The 18,910-nt window shown below is 38.8% G+C and overlaps 1 protein-coding gene across 1 annotated transcript; it reads left to right on the forward strand.

Moving 5' to 3' along the window:
• Positions 1–1,728: 1,728 nt before the first annotated feature.
• oacyl (O-acyltransferase like) lies at positions 1,729–8,390 on the forward strand (the record flags this gene model as incomplete). Its single annotated transcript, XM_080874310.1, has 15 exons — positions 1,729–1,885; positions 4,871–5,004; positions 5,094–5,172; positions 5,272–5,407; positions 5,572–5,768; positions 5,943–6,155; positions 6,235–6,337; positions 6,424–6,525; positions 6,654–6,819; positions 6,913–6,992; positions 7,135–7,245; positions 7,412–7,535; positions 7,685–7,871; positions 8,022–8,164; positions 8,260–8,390. 15 exons carry the CDS (start codon positions 1,729–1,731, stop codon positions 8,350–8,352), a joined length of 2,025 nt encoding a protein of 674 aa, XP_080730436.1. The 3' UTR covers positions 8,353–8,390.
• Between the last annotated feature and the right edge of the window lie 10,520 nt (positions 8,391–18,910).

The raw sequence follows: 18,910 nt of genomic DNA on the forward strand, positions 1-18,910 counted from the left end.
TGCTGATTTGTTTGGGACCATTGTCCTATTGTGTGACACAGTTTGGGGCAGGCTTTAGCTTTCAGACAGACGCCCTCACATTTGCCTCTAGAATACTTTGGTACACAGAGGAGCTGATGGTCAACTCAGTGACTGTAAGAAGTCCATGTCCTGTGGCTAGAACACAAGCCCAAATCATCACTCCTCCACCACCGTGCCTGATAGTTGATATTGGGTGTTTGTGCTGATTTGCTGAGTTTGGTTTTTGCATCATGTCCAAACATCTCCACTTTGTTCTTGTCTCTCCAAAGGGCATTGCTCCATCAGATGCAAGAGTCAGCTATTCTGCAGTGTTCTTTTTATATAGAGACGGACTTTCTCGGACAGCCCGTCTAAACATACTCTTTTAGTCTTTTTCTAATTGTACTGTCATGAACTTTAACATTTAACATTCTAACTGAGCCTTCTTTTTTGCATGACTATACGTGTTACATCATGTTTTTGTTTAAAAATATAAAAATTTCAACAATTTCATCACTTATTTCAACACTAAATCCAGTAGCTATCAATGCAAAAGAATCACTGACATTTAGAAAAGTTTCACTCTGCAGTTCCCCTCGGCTTTTGCTTCATTTTTAGTATGTTGTGGCACTTTGTTATGGTTTGACTTCCTGTTACATAAATTAAGAAAAACTATTCTTTTACTTTTATTGATTGCCCTCCTTTGATGAAGCCACAAAATGTGTGTTCCGTGACAAGAACACAAAATTGTTATTTTTTAGCCCAGTGTGACAATTCAAAATCCTCTAAATCAGCATGAAAAACATAAAATAAACATAAATAACCACACTGCACTGTTATCTTTTAGAATTAAATAACCCAGTAATGACTATGAGTATCTTGCAGCACATGGCTAACAAGTGCCGCTAATGCCCAGTATTGCATAGCTCTAAAGGTACCAGTTAGCTGCAATGTAAAAACAGAAAGAAATGTCTATTATTTATTAAAAACTCTCCTTTTCTCTATAGATTCTAATGCTGCACTGTCAGTGACAAAATGTTTTAATCATGCTATGGAGTAAGTAGTTAAAATAAGTGGTGATTGTAGGGTCTTTTCCTCTTTGTAAGAGACACAGAAGCACTTAAGCACTAAACTACTATTATTAGATCAAAATAGGGTTGCATTCTATTAAATATGTGTTGCTAGGTAAAAACGAGACGGCCCAAGAATGTTTTATGGACAATCGCTCCCTCTAGTGGTCAGTTATTTGGAGTGCTGTACTCTGATGGCTGGATGATCTGTGGTGTTTCTTCCATCACTAGAGAAAAGTAGAAAATTGTAGTAATAGTTATAACTGAGCAGAGGAATTTTCAAGTAATTACCTTTGTGTCTCTGTGTCTATTTAATGCTATTTAAAATGTGTGAATATGTAAAATACAATTGGTATATAATAAAAATATAACTTAAAAATGTGTGCTTAAATGGTTATGTGGACTGGTCACCCGTCAAAGCTGCACTTTAATAATGTTGTTCTTGCGTAGTGAGAAAAATCACAGCCTGGATTGTTTTGTTAGCCTCTCATCCTCCTTCATGTAACCAAATCCTGTTTACACCTGCTAGTGAAAACCAGTTAAAGTCATTCAATTTAGCCATGGAAGATGAATTTCACAGTACACTCTGAATGGTGACGTGTTCCCTTCTCTGTTATTTAAACACCTTCTTCCCTAAAAAGAAACAGTCAGAGCCAAAATGATCCTCCATTTGGTGGCGTTTCTTCTTTTTGTGGGGGGCAGAGGAGCAGTGGAAAACACACAGATTTTGACAGTGTCCCAAAGATGCTTGGAGGATACAAACACTTTTCTCCGGGAAATTAACCAGGATGAACCAAAGGGCTATGCTGTTCTAAGTAAGTGATTGTGATTTTTGTATGGCATTTCTTATGCGCTTGTGTGGTAAGTGGCATTTAATCCACTTTAGCAGAGGAGCCAAGATAGAAAAGTCAAAAATACAGAAATAGATTACAAATTCTTCAGGACAATGCAAGACCATAAGCTTAAGTTCATTTTCACCTTCTCAGAGAATAAAAATACTGCCGCTGGAAGCTTCTGAAAATTACAAAGATTAGGTTTTTATGACTGTCATGCTTACATCAAAAATGATCGATGCATACATCAAATCCGTGACTTTAACCTGTGCAGCTGGTGTAGAGCCTATGAAACTGCATAAGTGTTCAAAAGAACTGTAAGAATATTTAAATAGTTAAGATGATGATGTTGAAAGTGTTCATTTCATACCTACATTGTAACTAATTCCTACTCATTGTGTGCTTACAGTGGGGCAAAAAAGTATTTAGTCAGCCACCGATTGTGCAAGTTCCCCCACTTAAAATGATGACAGAGGTCAGTAATTTGCACCAGAGGTACACTTCAACTGTGAGAGACAGAATGTGAAAAAAAAATCCATGAATTCACATGGTAGGATTTGTAAAGAATTTATTCGTAAATTAGGGTGGAAAATAAGTATTTGGTCACCTCAAACAAGGAAGATCTCTGGCTCTCACAGACCTGTAACGTCTTCTGTAAGAAGCTTTTCTGTCCCCACTCGTTACCTGTATGAATGGCACCTGTTTGAACTCATCATCTGTATAAAAGACACCTGTCCACAGCCTCAAACAGTCAGACTCCAAACTCCGCCATGGCCAAGACCAAAGAGCTTTCGAAGGACACCAGGAAAAGTATTGTAGACCTGCACCAGACTGGGAAGAGTGAATCTACAATAGGCAAGCAGCTTGGTGTGAAAAACCAACTGTGGGAGCAATCATCAGAAAATGGAAGACATACAAGACCACTGATAATCTCCCTCGATCTGGGGCTCCACGCAAGATCTCATCCCGTGGGGTCAAAATGATCATGAGAACGGTGAGCAAAGATCCCAGAACCACACGGGGGGACCTGGTGAATGACCTGCAGAGAGCTGGGACCAAAGTAACAAAGGTCACCATCAGTAACACACTACAACGGCAGGGAATCAAATCCCGCAGTGCCAGACGTGTTCCGCTGCTGAAGCCAGTGCATGTCCAGGCCCGTCTGAAGTTTGCCAGAGAGCACATGGATGATACAGCAGAGGATTGGGAGAATGTCATGTGGTCAGATGAAACCAAAGTAGAACTTTTTGGTATAAACTCAACTCGTCGTGTTCGGAGGAAGAAGAATACTGAGTTGCATCCCAAGAACACCATACCTACTGTGAAGCATGGGGGTGGAAACATCATGCTATGGGGCTGTTTTTCTGCCAAGGGGACAGGACGACTGATCCGTGTTAGGGACAGAATGAATGGGGCCATGTATCGTGAGATTTTGAGCCAAAACCTCCTTCCATCAGTGAGAACTTTGAAGATGAAACGAGGCTGGGTCTTCCAACATGACAATGATCCAAAACACACCGCCCGGGCAACAAAGGAGTGGCTCCGTAAGAAGCATTTGAAAGTCCTGGAGTGGCCTAGCCAGTCTCCAGACCTCAACCCCATAGAAAATCTGTGGCGGGAGTTGAAAGTCCGTGTTGCTCGGCGACAGCCCCAAAACATCACTGCTCTCGAGAAGATCTGCATGGAGGAATGGGCCAAAATACCAGCTACTGTGTGTGCAAACCTGGTAAAGACCTATAGTAAACGTTTGACCTCTGTTATTGCCAACAAAGGTTATGTTACAAAGTATTGAGTTGTATTTTTGTTATTGACCAAATACTTATTTTCCACCCTGATTTATGAATAAATTCTTTACAAATCCTACCATGTGAATTCATGGATTTATTTTTTTTTCACATTCTGTCTCTCACAGTTGAAGTGTACCTCTGGTGCAAATTACTGACCTCTGTCATCATTTTAGGTGGGGGAACTTGCACAACCGGTGGCTGACTAAATACTTTTTTGCCCCACTGTATGTATTTTCAGTGAGACAGTAACAAAGACCAGCCTTGAGGCTAATAACTAACTAACTGTACTACCAGCATAAGGAGTAGCACTGGACATTGCGTGGTCAACACCACCCTCCTGATGGAACCACTGAAATGCAAATCTTTGCGGAGCTGTGATAAGAGGCTATAGCTAATAAATGTAGCTGTTAGCTAACACATACTTTTGTAAGCTAACAGCTAACTTATGAAGAACAAAATACCTTATAAATCAAAATATGCTAATGCTACTCAAGTTCAATGTAAATGTTACTTACTACTTCACTATTTCAATACTTTTTTTAAGAGCCACCAACTATAAACCCTACACAATTAGCTTAAATTCACCTCTATCTGTTTTATTTAACTCCCTTTTCCCCTACCAGTGTCACAGCAACATTAATGACATCACTGTTTGTTTCACACTTACTAATAAAAGTAGGTATGCCAGCTCAGCAGGGGTCTTGGGACACACGTAAATCCAACCTACTAAACCTACTGTTAATGCCCTACAATCCACCTAGAGGGCGCTCATGAGTTAGTCTTCAGTGAATAGAGCCAAATGGCAGACTGAAGTATCTAAGCTTGCTCCTGCCACGGGGAAAAAAATCTTCTTTTTTTTTTGTTATCCAGAAGTCCAAATTTGGGGTTATTTCCTCAAAATTTCAACTTTAAAATTACAAATTTCAAATTATTTTCCAAGAAGATACTAAGTCGAAACTTAACTATATTTTGGTGGATGCACTAGTATGTGTATGTCGTTTTGTGATCAAAATTAGCAAGACACAAGACACTTCTTCTTTATTTGTTATCTAAAGGGTGTCTTTAAAACCTAGAACTTCATGAAAAAGTGAGATTTACTTATATAGTAACACCATGCATCTTTACAGCCAATGGGCCTGTGAATGAATGGCTTTTTTTCTTCTTCTGTGTGTTTTGTCAGTGTATGATGCTTTTGGGAAAGTGGGCAGCAATGTTGTAGGAGGTAACACCAACCAGCCTGGTTTGCTGCAGCAGTGCCGCTCTGCTCACGGCCCCAGCTTTTCTGGACAGTACTGCCAGGTGTTCCTTCGGCAGGTAACAACTAACACGATAAAAAGTCATGACAACCAATAGATATTAGATGAAAGTAAGCATACTTTAAACTACGTTTTCTTCTTAAACAGGGAAGAGTCCAGTACTTTGTCGGTATTTGTGTACCTGACTCCTGTGAGAAAGATGACGTGCAAACATTGGTGCTTTACGGTCAGTGATTTAAAAATGAATTTATGCGGTATCATCTATACAACACAATATCGCTTCTTTCTTTTTTTTTAAACGTGACTAATTTTCACTTTTCGACAGACCAGCTTCAGTTTAATCAGATGTCCCTCATTCCTCCTTTACCTTCCATCCTGGTCAATCAGTCCACTCAGGAGATGATCATGACTCACTGTTTGTCCAGCAAAATTGCCCCTGATACATCTGATATCACCTGCCTGTCAGTATACGATTACACTGCTCTCACTTTCTTTACTGTTTTATCTGCATATGCACTTCCATTAGGGTTACCTGTGGAGCAAAGATGAGCATCTTTTCATATGTCCAGGCCTTTAGCTCAGGACACCTTGTTTTTGTCTTGTCAAACTTTATTTTCTCCTGCAGGTTTGTCTGTTGTGTAATGGTAGCAATTCCTCTCGGAGCCACCCTGTTAACAGCTATGATAAGGTGGCAGTGGAAAAGAAAGGTCGAACCTACATTAGAGTCTTCCTGCTTAAACGCTGCGCTCAACCTTTACGGGACCCTGAAGACCAGCAGCTCATCCAGCAGTGAAACTAATAGCTGGAGTTCAGAAGAAAGTAGTAAGTGCAAAGTGCATCATCTAGATTTGCTGAGGAGTAGTACTGCATATCACACATATTATGGTTACTATCTTCAGTAACCAAATAATGCGATTATGTGAGCTGCAGAATCAGTTATTACAGATGTATTTATATTGAGACAATACTGACCTTGTATAATATTGGTTTTGGCAGATAGCAACCACCCCACACAAACATGCGCTCTTCAAAGCCGTGTGTATGGCTGCCTTCAAGCAATCTCTATACAGAAGACCACGCAGGGCATTTTTAGCACCTCCACATCAATTCCAGTCGGAGGCTACGCTTCACTGAATGGCATCCGTGTTCTCAGCCTGTTATGGATCATATGTGGCCACTCTGCACAGTTCCCTGTAATCAACAGCTTGGGTATGGCAGTACATTGATGGTCTCATTACTCCATAACACACATATACTTTCACTTATGTTCATAAGACCTGTGTTGCAGACAATTACAAAGACTGGAGGAAAACTGTTGAAAGCAGCCCTTTCTATGTGCTAACCATAAGTGGACCTGTTTTCATGGCTGTCGATACCTTCTTACTGCTGGGGTGAGACTGGAACAATTTCAGATTGACAGTGTAAACATATATTTTTTAATTATTTTATTGCCAGCTTAAGAAATTTGATGTTTTAGGGGTCTGCTTAGTGCCAGGTCCCTGCTGGGCTCTATCAACAAGGCTGAAGACAAACTGAGCCTCAGCCTGGTTGGGAGCTATCTCTTAAAGCGGATTACAAGGTGTTGTATTTTGGTCAGTTAACCAAATTAATTTGTGTCTGCGTCACTCCATTTTTACACTCAAGTAAAAGAGGCTTTCTGCATGTGTTATTCATTTTTTAAATTGCTGTTCTCTGTCCTCTTTGCAGGATTCAGCCACTGCATCTGTTCATTATGTGTCTAACCATTGGCCTTATCTCTCTGGTCAAGTGGGGACCCTACTGGTTCCCATTTATAGACACAGTGATGGATTGTAAGACATACTGGTGGGCTAACTTACTATTGATCAGTAATCTGCTCCCAGTCCATGAGATAGTAAGTTTAACTTATAATTTAGTCCTACATTGGGTATTTTAGAACAGATTTACTTACCTGTTCTTAACCTTTTATCTTCATATCCCTGTGCAGTGTATTCCTTGGACGTGGTACCTGTCTCTAGACTTCCAGTGTTATGCAACCACTCCTCTCTTGGTTTATTTATACAGACTGTATGTTCACATCCTTTAATATGATTCTGAAATACTGTTAAAGTGATTTCTTCATTCTTGAACTAGAGCATCACTAGGAGCCGTATACATTTTTATTATCTCTGTGGTTGTAATCCTATCCCCTCCATGTTTTATTTGTCAGAAATAGGAGTGTGTTTATGGTTGTGGCAGGTGGCCTCCTCCTGATGACTATTGTGGCCAGTGCTATTATAACTGCACACCTGCAGCTACCAGTCTTTCAGCCATCTACAATGTAAGATTCAATGCAAAACAGCGTTTGGTGAAATGAATATCAAGGTTTTTTGTTTTTAAGTTTCAGTGTTTCCTTTTTCTACAATGCAAAAACATAATTGAGGCTGTCTACCAACTATGCATCTCTTCTTATGATTTCCCAGAAAATAAACTTGTTTATTTTGCAGGACATCTGAGAATTATGTTTTGTATTACTATGTGAAACCCTACACGAGATACGGGCCATTTCTAATAGGGATCTTGACCGGAATATATCTGACAGCAAAGAAAAATCCACTGTTAAAGCAATGGGTGAGAGCATTTTGACAGGTTTCAATCCCAGACCGTGGCTTAGTCTTTTCTGAGAATTTAAAAACAGCATATGCCTTTTGGTTTATAGCCAAGCCAGAATTTGAACATTTGCCACCACACTTATGTGCTTATCATATCTGTTGTTTCAGTGGCAGGCAGCACTTGGTTGGCTCTGTTGTCTGTCACTTTTGGCTCTTTTGGTTGGATTGCCCTACATCCTGAAGGAGACGCCAGCCAATCCATCTGTGCCACATGCCCTGTATCAAGGGCTGCATAGACCACTCTGGGCACTGGCTGTGACCTGGATTATACTGGCCTGTGAGGAAGGCTATGGAGGTAAACCAGGTGTTGGGATGAACTAAATCCCATATCTCTACATTAACAGTAATAACAATATAGGAAAGCACATAGTATGTTAAAGGAAATTGAGTCTGTATGTTCTTATTTTTATATGTCTTTATATTTTCTTGTTTTTTATCACTCCAGGCTTTATCAAGAGGTTCTTATCCTTGACTTTCTGGGTTCCTCTTTCCAATATCAGCTTCGCCTGCTATCTCATACACCCTGTCTTCATCATCCTGTACATTGGCTTTCAAGAGACCCCAATCCATTACACAGACATCAATTTTGTAAGTATTTCATGTTGCACGTTCTGTTTTAGTGTGCTTATTTCAAATGATTTGGCACAGTTCTTCATAACATCAGACTTTTCTCCTCTGCTCAGATGTACCTGTTCCTTGGCCACCTGGTGCTGACATTGGCAGTGAGCTACATGCTCACTGTGTTAGTTGAGAAGCCCTACCTGCTCCCAAAATAGAGCAGGGCATGGACGTGCCCAGCTATTCACATCCTTAATAACTACCCTCATTATCTTTGTTTATGCATTGTGATCTCTAACACTGCTTTTATTTATAGCTGCTTTTGTAGCTAACGAAGCAATTTAATTAAAAACTTGGAAATATGCTTTTAGTGTGTGTGCGTGTGTGTGTGTGTGTGTGTGCTGAGGTTATTATCTGACACAGTAAACACAATTTACATATCTGACAAGTCGCTATGGGTTGATGGAGAAAACATCCTGCAGGGTCACATGACATTTTCTTGACTACATTTTTATTGCCTCACACATCCATGTTCTTAATGCCTTGCAGATACCACACAAGAAAAAGATAACTTGTCACCATGTGTTAGCGTAAGGTGCAGACATTTTGAGCAACCCCGTATTTCTTTATATTATCTCAGGAAAATGGGAAATAGGTGCAGTGATTTACTGAAGCGTGCCAACATAGATGGAAATACAGTAAATAAGGCAAGAACAGAGTTCAAATTCTGAGAAACAGACAAAAAGTTTATGTTTAGTATGACCACCTTTAAGCCCAAACTCTCTTTCTTGAAGTAGTCTTCGGGAGTAGTTCTCCAGGCATCTTGAAGGACATCTTTAAATGTTGGCATCCTTTCATTCTGATCTCTGTCAACATGATCCCACACTGCTTCAACAATGTTGCCGTTTTAGTCATGTCTATGTGCCACTGATTGACTGAAATCACAAACCATGACAGAGACAGCACTGTGTTTATGGCTGTAGATACTCACTGGTCTCCCTGTCTTCTCTGTACATATTGACAATGATTTGAACCAAAACTTTCAAATTTCGATTCATCACTCCATTACACCTGTTCCCATTGATTTTCAGTCCAGATCTTTTGTAATTTGGGATACCTTAACCATTTCTCCCTGTTTACCCTTCTTTTTGACAGCTACCCGTCTACTGAGACCATTTTTTTTGGCAAACAGTAGATAGATCAGCTGAAGGACCAAATGTATGTCTCAGACCTTGTGTCAAGTCTTTGTTTCCTATTTCTTAAGTGCATGACTTTCAGACATTGTTCATTTGTTGTAGATAGTTGGGCTGCCACTTCTTCTTTTGTCCGGTTTCCTCAAATTTTCAAAGAACGCACGCTCTTTGTGAATCTCTTTGTTGCAAAAAAAACAAAAAACAAACTATTATCTTTGGTGTTTTTCATAGATTTAATGGAGGAAACTGGGTTAAAAAAAATCATGTTCTTTGTAACAGGCTGCCAATATCAAAATGTTTGAAGATATAATTTAAAATTGGTTGTTTGCTAAGCTATGTGTAGACAAGAGAGTTAATACCCTACAGCTTATGACAAAATTTGATCCGAAGTGATTGATGGCCCTAATCACGACCTTTTGACCTCCCGCCCCTCCCCCCCGGAAGCGTGTAATGAGCGTGACGAATCGCATCCGGAGAAGGGGGGTGGGAAACCCCCCGCGTGACGAATCGCATCCTGAGAAGGGGGGGTGAACCCCGGAAACGCGTCATCTGTTGTTGGGAAAAAAAAAAGTTTTTAGAGGGAGGGGGAAACCTCCGGAAGCGCGCCATCTGTTGGAGGGGAATAAAAAAGCAGAGAGGTGGAGTCCGTCACAATTTCTAAGGCACAGACACAAGATGGATTTCCTTCTGCAGCCCAGCAGCGTTCCTGTGTCCGATGAGATCTGCTCTCCCAAAGAAGAAGGCTTTGAATATGACATATTCAAATACAGCATATTTACTATGGAAGGCCTCGATCCGGACCTTATGACCCTACCGGAAATACTCCGGAAGTGTCTAGTCATTTTCAGACCTGTTGCGTCATGTTCCCTAAGCACAGCGGTGATGCAGCAGATGATTCTGTGATGTATAGAGAGACAGAGCGGATGTAATTTTACTTTCTTAAGCTGCACCGGCGTTTGTAATGGAAATAAAGAGTGACTTCCTGTAGAGATTTCAATAGTATTTTATTTTCCTATAATACAGACGCTGTAAAAAAAACCTTTAAGATACACCATAGCTTGTGATGAAAAGAAGAACTTTCTATCCGCTTGTAACCTACAGGCTGCCTATGTGTAAAAAACGAATAACTATCCCTTAGTGAATACTACTTTTCCTTTTGAGAGACTGAAAAACAAACCAGCGACAGGCGATCTTGTTTCACTCACACACACACACACACACACACACACACACACACACACACACACACACACACACACACACACACACACACACACACACCGCGGGCCAAGGAGGAGTTTTTTTTCTTCAATACTTTAACAATAAGTTTTCTCAATAGATAGAAAATGATGACGCTGAGGAGTCAACATCCGATATTATCATTGCTTGTAACCCGGTAAATAATTTCTCGGTAAATAACATCTCCCCATAAAACAAGTCTTAGTGGAAAAAAGCTCATATTCTAATAAGTTTATTCCCCTCTGTGGGAAAGAGTTTTTTTCTCAGAGTCAACCATGAGGCGAGTTTTGTCAACAGCAAGAACAACTGTTGCCCATAAAGTAAAACAAATATCCGCCTCTAAGTCGTATTTTACCGTTGCAGAATGTGGAAAACAGACAGCCCTCACAGGAGGCACCATAGTTAAAATATTTAAATTTCAACTAAATTTGTAGTAATGATCGGATTTCCTCACTTATCTACACCACACTCCTTGTCCTTGATTTCTTATCGTTTCTTATCGTTCCTCTGTCCCTTAATAGAAACCACATATATAGAAACTATCCTCCCTTTCAGTTGTCTTTTGCACTTCCATATCGCAAAGCAGTTACTGTAGGTTATTTTCTGCTTATGCATTAATGTAATTAATTAACTTATTTATCCTTAAGTAAGGTAATGACTTGAGTTCTAATGCTTTTTGTCTCTTGAGTTAGCTGTCAATGTGGGATTTTTTTCCCCTTTTGTCCAGTTAAAGCTGCCTTTCATTCTTCAACACAGCTTAAACTCTAATAGGTAAGCTTTCTTGTAATTTCTTAGTTCTGCAGGCTTCTTGAAAGACATCCGAGACTCTTCTTTGGATGCTGGCTGCCTTTTGTTTTGTTTTCTGTCAAGATGATCCCACACTGCTTCGATTATCTTGAGGTTCGAACCCTGGAGAGATCAATCCATGACTGATGCGTTGTTTCATCCAGGCATACTTTGACTACATTGGCAGTATGTTTGCGATCATTGTCGTACTGAAAAATGAAGTTGCTGCCAATCAGACACTACGTGGTATTACATGGTCGATCAAAATCTGGTGGAACTTTTCTACATTCATAATTTGATTAATTTGGATAAGAGCTCCAACAACACTGGCTGAAATCCAGCCTCAAAGCACGGTAGAGTATCCACGCTGTGTTAAAGACGGCTATAGACATTCACTGTTGTATCTCTCTTCGGACCTCTTCCATGCATATTTCAAATTTGGATTCATTACTCCATAAGACATATTACAGCTGATTTCTTTTTCCAGTCAATTTCTTGTGTAATTTGGCACACCTCAGTCTTATTTTTCTCTGTTCTCCTTCCTTAAGAATGGCTTATTAACAGCCACCCTTCCAACTCAGATAACTTTTGATGAGGTTTCATGAAATGTTTACAGCACTTGAGTTACTCGCCACGGCCATCCTAAATGCTAAGAACACTAAACTTTAATTCTAAATTACGTAATTAACGTTAACCAGAAAAAACAAGCCAAAGTCGAAATGTTGCTGAGCTGACCTGTGGTATGCTATGTCTTCTAAAGCACGTATAATGTAAACAGAACTGGTCTTTGCACAGAAGCCTGTGGAGCTTCATAATTAACCTCAGTGTGTGAAGAGGACTCTCCATTTAATAATAGCTGTAATAAAATGTTATGGCCGACGGTGTTAATAATAATAATGGATACTTTATTGATCCCCATGGGGAAATTACTTGTTTTTCTCTGCATTTGACCCATTCACTCAGTGAAGCAGTGGGCAGCCCACTAAGCAGGCGCCCGGGGAGCAGTGTGTAGGGACGGTACCTTGCTCAGGGGTACCTCAGGGTAGCCGTTAAGTGGATTCGATCATGGGGCGACCACTTTACCTACTGAGCTATCCCTACCCCGCTGCACTTGGGTCTAGCAGGGAAGATTTCAACTTTTCAATATGAATGAAGGCTGAAAACTGATTAGATTAATGTCTGATGATCTTTTCTGTGCTTCTTCAAGTTTGTAACACCAAACATATTAAAGGATGATGTAAGGCTCACAGGAAGAGTTTAATTAGACACACATTTACTATTTTTCTTTATACTCTTTCTTTCTTGACATGTTTAATATGCTTACTATCAGAGGAGAAAATGAACCTTGTGTAGTCTAAAAACTTTTTTATTTAATCAAACTGTAATGTTGTTGAACTCTGACGGACGTGTCTTTTAATCTTGTCAACAAATCCTTAATCATCTAAATCTGCCATTTATCATCTTGTAAAATGTTCCCTCTGCTTCTGTTGCACATCTCCCCGGACACTCTCTGCTTCACCAGCCCTGTGCAGGTGGTCCAACCCCTGCCTGCCTCCTTAAACTGGGGTGTTTAAATCTCTTTACCTCTGTTGTGAACTTCACACAAAGTTTGTGGTAACAAAATCAAACTGACGAGGATCTCGTTTGAAAAACACACACACTCACGAGACAAAATAAAAACAGACTGCTCAAAGCAAAAGCAGAGCCCTCACAGCTGGTAGTACAAACACAGTGACAACATGCGTATTAGATACCCTCAGTGCCAAAAGCATAAATATGAAAAAATGTGATCACCAAGAATATCCTAAAAATGGCATTGAGGTGGGTGTTACAGTAAAGAAAAAAAAAGTAGCCAAATTTTCATCGGAAAATGTTGAATTTTAGTAAAAACAATGCTCTGTAGTTTGATACTGTCGTTACAGACAAAGCAGATGTTTAAAGCCTTTGGACGCTCATTTGAAATGCACTCATTCTCCTTATCAGCTGGAAACATTAAAGCCGTAAAATGACTTTTTCAAACGGATAAAAACTATTGAACAGCAGCAATGTTGAGCCTGTTCCAAAATTTGAATGTACATGTGTTGAAGGTGCGGGTCTTGTTGAATTATTAAACATACTTTCTTTAATTTTTCGAGCCACAAAAACAACAACTTTTAATTTTCTTCTGCTTGAGTCTCGGCCTCGGGTAGCTCTACTTATCATTGCTCAGTCAGTCGTCTGTTTGTGCTACTTTTTTTCAAGGAGCAGTGGATTATTGGTAAGGGTGACTTTATGTGTTTAGCTACTTAAGTGGAAGTACTGTGGAAAGTTTTACCTTACATACATAGATCTACCAGTACAGCTTCTGAGGTAACTGTTTACAAAATGTTATAATCTATTCAAAGGTTCTTTGCAATTTTACATTGATAAACATTATCCTTAACACATTTGGCCCACATAAAGTACTATGGCCATCACACTGTCATTTAGAATTGTTTAAATAACTCGTGTCTTAAGTCCTTCCATCAAACAGAAAATTAAAAAAAAAAAAAACATGGTTCACTTTTATATCACAAAATGTTAGAAATATAAGCCGTTCATAACAACCTGAAAGGCTGGGAGTTTAAAATGTAAACCGATGGAAGCAGAAGTAGAAGACTATAATGTCTCAGAGCACACGGTGTCTATTATTGTGTAGACATGTATAAATAAGAGCTTAATAAAGATGCTTAATTTCTTAAGAAATAAACAGGTGGAGTGATCTTTATCAAAAGTGGATGTTGCATCTGTGGCTAAACCACTGTACCCAAAAAAACTTTAAAAATCTACTGTGTGTGAGGCTGTGTAAGTAAAGCTTGCCCTTCACACCTGCGTGTAATAAACCATTTGTTGGGGGTTGTGGATTTGGCACCTCAGCATTGTGAAAGTGGGGAAACATATTTCTGGCTGTGCATAAGATTTCTGCTTACAACTTAGAATCTCAGTTCTAAATGAAATTCAGATGTTTTTTTAAGTATGGCTAATGTATTAATTGACTTCTAAGGCACACACACACACACACACACACACACACACACACACACACACACACACACACACACACACACAAGAACAACACAGAGAAGAAAAAGAGGGGGTCGTTTTACTACACATCATAAAAACGCAATCATTCATCTTCCAACTGTATCTTTCTGTTCTGGCTTTAGAGTCAAAGGTTGTTTACTGAGCCGTACTTTGGGAGTCATACTGTTGTGATACTGAGGAGAAAAGGGTAAGGTTTGATAGACTAAACCCTTACACACACATAACTTGAAAAACCTAAAGAGTGTGTGAGACTGCTAGCTGTGTTGTTCAGCATTAAACTCATCTACAAATGTGTTAGTAAAGAGCGACTTGTACTTCTGTCCCATTAAGCAACGGTTTAACAAATTTCACTGCAAACTATAAAAGGAATCTGGATTTATATAGAACATAGTAGTGATGGATTAAGTGCAGGAAACACTAGTATAAGGTGTCTATTGAACAAATCTCCTTCAGCGTTCAAAATGACCAAAGTGAGGCCTACAGGCGTTTCTCTCGGTTGGTTGTGTTCAGGGAAAAAGCAGCTAAATACACTGAGATTGCTCCCCATTGTTAGCGAGTTAACTCTGGATATCTGTAGGTTTTGTCAAACTTGGAGTGAACAAAAGCAGAAAAACAGTAAAAGATGCAGACAGTGAAAGTCTGGTTTATTTCATGAACACAATGAAACATTTTACAGTCCACAGAGCAAAGTAGCATACATGATAAATAGATACACATAACATGAGAAGTAAAACTCGTCGTCTTACTACATGTTATATTCTGTAAACTTAAAATAACCACAGAAATTAGAGTTTAGTGTTTTAAAGTCATTATTAAAAACATGAGTCAACATTACTGAAGTGACGCTTTAACGATGCGTCTTATCACCGTGTTTATGATGATAAAACATGTTCTCTCGTTAGTAGATGTCAGCGCTGTCACTTGTCATGAAAATGTCCAGAGCCAGGGTTCCTCTTTAATCACCATTGATCATTAATAGGGTCACAAAAGATTTGTCACATTATCCCCATAAACAAAATTGCTTTTATAGAAATCATTGTGATACAAATATTTAGATTCTTGATTCACAATGTGCACGAACTCAAAATCTTTAGAGGTTCATATTTATAAAGTATCGCAAATAATACATTTATACCATTGTATGAGCTACACTTCTTGTAAAAAACTGATTGAAAAAAGCTCCTGTCGTGACCTTCCTTCTGTGAGGACACACACACACACACACACACACACAGAGAGAGAGAGAGAGAGAGAGGGGGAGATCATTAGGATTGGAGGCGTTTTTGGATTTTCACTTATTGTTGGCTTTACAGTCACATAAAATTCATTCCAATTTTTTTGCCTTTGCTTCAATTAAGGTGTTTCTTTAAATCTACAGCAGCTTCCTTTTCAAAAAGTTTACTGACATAGTAAGGAAGTAGCTAGGGAACTCAGTAAGTATGAGCAACAACAGCTTAGGGACTGTTTCTACAATAAAGAGGAATTCATCATCATCCGCAGTTCATCAAAAAAAAAAAAGAAAAAAAAAGTGCCATTAAAAACAATTCAGCAGATCCTCAAAGTATGGATACAATCTGTTTTCAGCTGTAGAGGTACGCTTCACGTACTTATCAACATGCAGTTTAGAGGCTTGCATTAGAGTGCTTTGGTACTTGGGCCTCTTTTATTTAGCACGGTTATACCATTGTGTATTTAGCTATATAAATATGCTCAAGAGTCTATTGTATGTTTGTCATGCAATTAAAAATTCAAAAATATAATTTTTAAATCACTATCCTGAGAGCCTAGCTGCAGCGAGACCTTTCTTTCACACGGATTCCTGGATGTGCGTTGGATCCGACTTTGCTACCCACACAGAGCGTTTCTGACAGTCGGGCGCTGCTTATACAATAGAGAACAGCAACAATACACCGTGTTTCTCTGCTCCAAGGTAAGGATGTCTGTTATACCCAGCGCATAAATGTCTCTGTGTTAACGCTGATTATTCAAACCCTGTTGAAAATGTGACATATTTGTTATCCAAAAACATTTCCACTAAATTTGCAAAGTTACTGATTTAAAAATTATATTTTTGAATTTTTAATTGCATGACAAACATACAATAGACTCTTGAGCATATTTATATAGCTAAATACACAATGGTATAACCGTGCTAAATAAAAGAGGCCCAAGTACCAAAGCACTCTAATGCAAGCCTCTAAACTGCATGTTGATAAGTACGTGAAGCGTACCTCTACAGCTGAAAACAGATTGTATCCATACTTTGAGGATCTGCTGAATTGTTGTTTTTTTTTTTTTTTTTTTGATGAACTGCAGATGATGATGAATTCCTCTTTATTGTAGAAACAGTCCCTAAGCTGTTGTTGCTCATACTTACTGAGTTCCCTAGCTACTTCCTTACTATGTCAGTAAACTTTTTGAAAAGGAAGCTGCTGTAGATTTAAAGAAACACCTTAATTGAAGCAAAGGCAAAAAAATTGGAATGAATTTTATGTGACTGTAAAGCCAACAATAAGTGAAAATCCAAAAACGCCTCCAATCCTAATGATCTTCCCCCTCTCTCTCTCTCTGTGTGTGTGTGTGTGTGTCCTCACAGAAGGAAGGTCACGACAGGAGCTTTTTTCAATCAGTTTTTTACAAGAAGTGTAGCTCATACAATGGTATAAATGTATTATTTGCGATACTTTATAAATATGAACCTCTAAAGATTTTGAGTTCGTGCACATTGTGAATCAAGAATCTAAATATTTGTATCACAATGATTTCTATAAAAGCAATTTTGTTTATGGGGATAATGTGACAAATCTTTTGTGACCCTATTAATGATCAATGGTGATTAAAGAGGAACCCTGGCTCTGGACATTTTCATGACAAGTGACAGCGCAGACAACTACTAACGAGAGAACATGTTTTATCATCATAAACACGGTGATAAGACGCATCGTTAAAGCGTCACTTCAGTAATGTTGACTCATGTTTTTAATAATGACTTTAAAACACTAAACTCTAATTTCTGTGGTTATTTTAAGTTTACAGAATATAACATGTGGTAAGACGACGAGTTTTACTTCTCATGTTATGTGTATCTATTTATCATGTATGCTACTTTGCTCTGTGGACTGTAAAATGTTTCATTGTGTTCATGAAATAAACCAGACTTTCACTGTCTGCATCTTTTACTGTTTTTCTGCTTTTGTTCACTCCAAGTTTGACAAAACCTACAGATATCCAGAGTTAACTCGCTAACAATGGGGAGCAATCTCAGTGTATTTAGCTGCTTTTTCCCTGAACACAACCAACCGAGAGAAACGCCTGTAGGCCTCACTTTGGTCATTTTGAACGCTGAAGGAGATTTGTTCAATAGACACCTTATACTAGTGTTTCCTGCACTTAATCCATCACTACTATGTTCTATATAAATCCAGATTCCTTTTATAGTTTGCAGTGAAATTTGTTAAACCGTTGCTTAATGGGACAGAAGTACAAGTCGCTCTTTACTAACACATTTGTAGATGAGTTTAATGCTGAACAACACAGCTAGCAGTCTCACACACTCTTTAGGTTTTTCAAGTTATGTGTGTGTAAGGGTTTAGTCTATCAAACCTTACCCTTTTCTCCTCAGTATCACAACAGTATGACTCCCAAAGTACGGCTCAGTAAACAACCTATGATTCTAAAGCCAGAACAGAAAGATACAGTTGGAAGATGAATGATTGCGTTTTTATGATGTGTAGTAAAACGACCCCCTCTTCTTCTTCTCTGTGTTGTTCTTGTGTGTGTGTGTGTGTGTGTGTGTGTGTGTGTGTGTGTGTGTGTGTGTGTGTGTGTGTGTGTGTGTGTGTGTGTGTGTGTGTGTGTGTGTGTGCCTTAGAAGTCAATTAATACATTAGCCATACTTAAAAAAAACATCTGAATTTCATTTAGAACTGAGATTCTAAGTTGTAAGGAGGAATCTTATGCACAGCCAGAAACATGTTTCCCCACTTTCACAATGCTGAGGTGCCAAATCCACAACCCCCAACAAATGGTTTATTACACGCAGGTGTGAAGGGCAAGCTTTACTTACACAGCCTCACACACAGTAGATTTTTAAAGTTTTTTTGGGTACAGTGGTTTAGCCACAGATGCAACATCCACTTTTGATAAAGATCACTCCACCTGTTTATTTCTTAAGAAATTAAGCATCTTTATTAAGCTCTTATTTATACATGTCTACACATTAATAGACACCGTGTGCTCTGAGACATTATAGTCTTCTACTTCTGCTTCCATCGGTTTGCATTTTAAACTCCCAACCTTTCAGGTTGTTATGAACGGCTTATATTTCTAACATTTTGTGATATAAAAGTGAACCTTTTTTTTTTTTTTTAATTTTCTGTTTGATGGAAGGACTTAAGACACGAGTTATTTAAACAATTCTAAATGACAGTGTGATGGCCATAGTACTTTATGTGGGCCAAATGTGTTAAGGATAATGTTTATCAATGTAAAATTG

The sequence above is a fragment of the Rhamphochromis sp. 'chilingali' genome, assembly GCF_963969265.1.
Source record: "Rhamphochromis sp. 'chilingali' genome assembly, chromosome: 2".
Lineage (NCBI taxonomy): Eukaryota > Metazoa > Chordata > Actinopteri > Cichliformes > Cichlidae > Rhamphochromis > Rhamphochromis sp. 'chilingali'.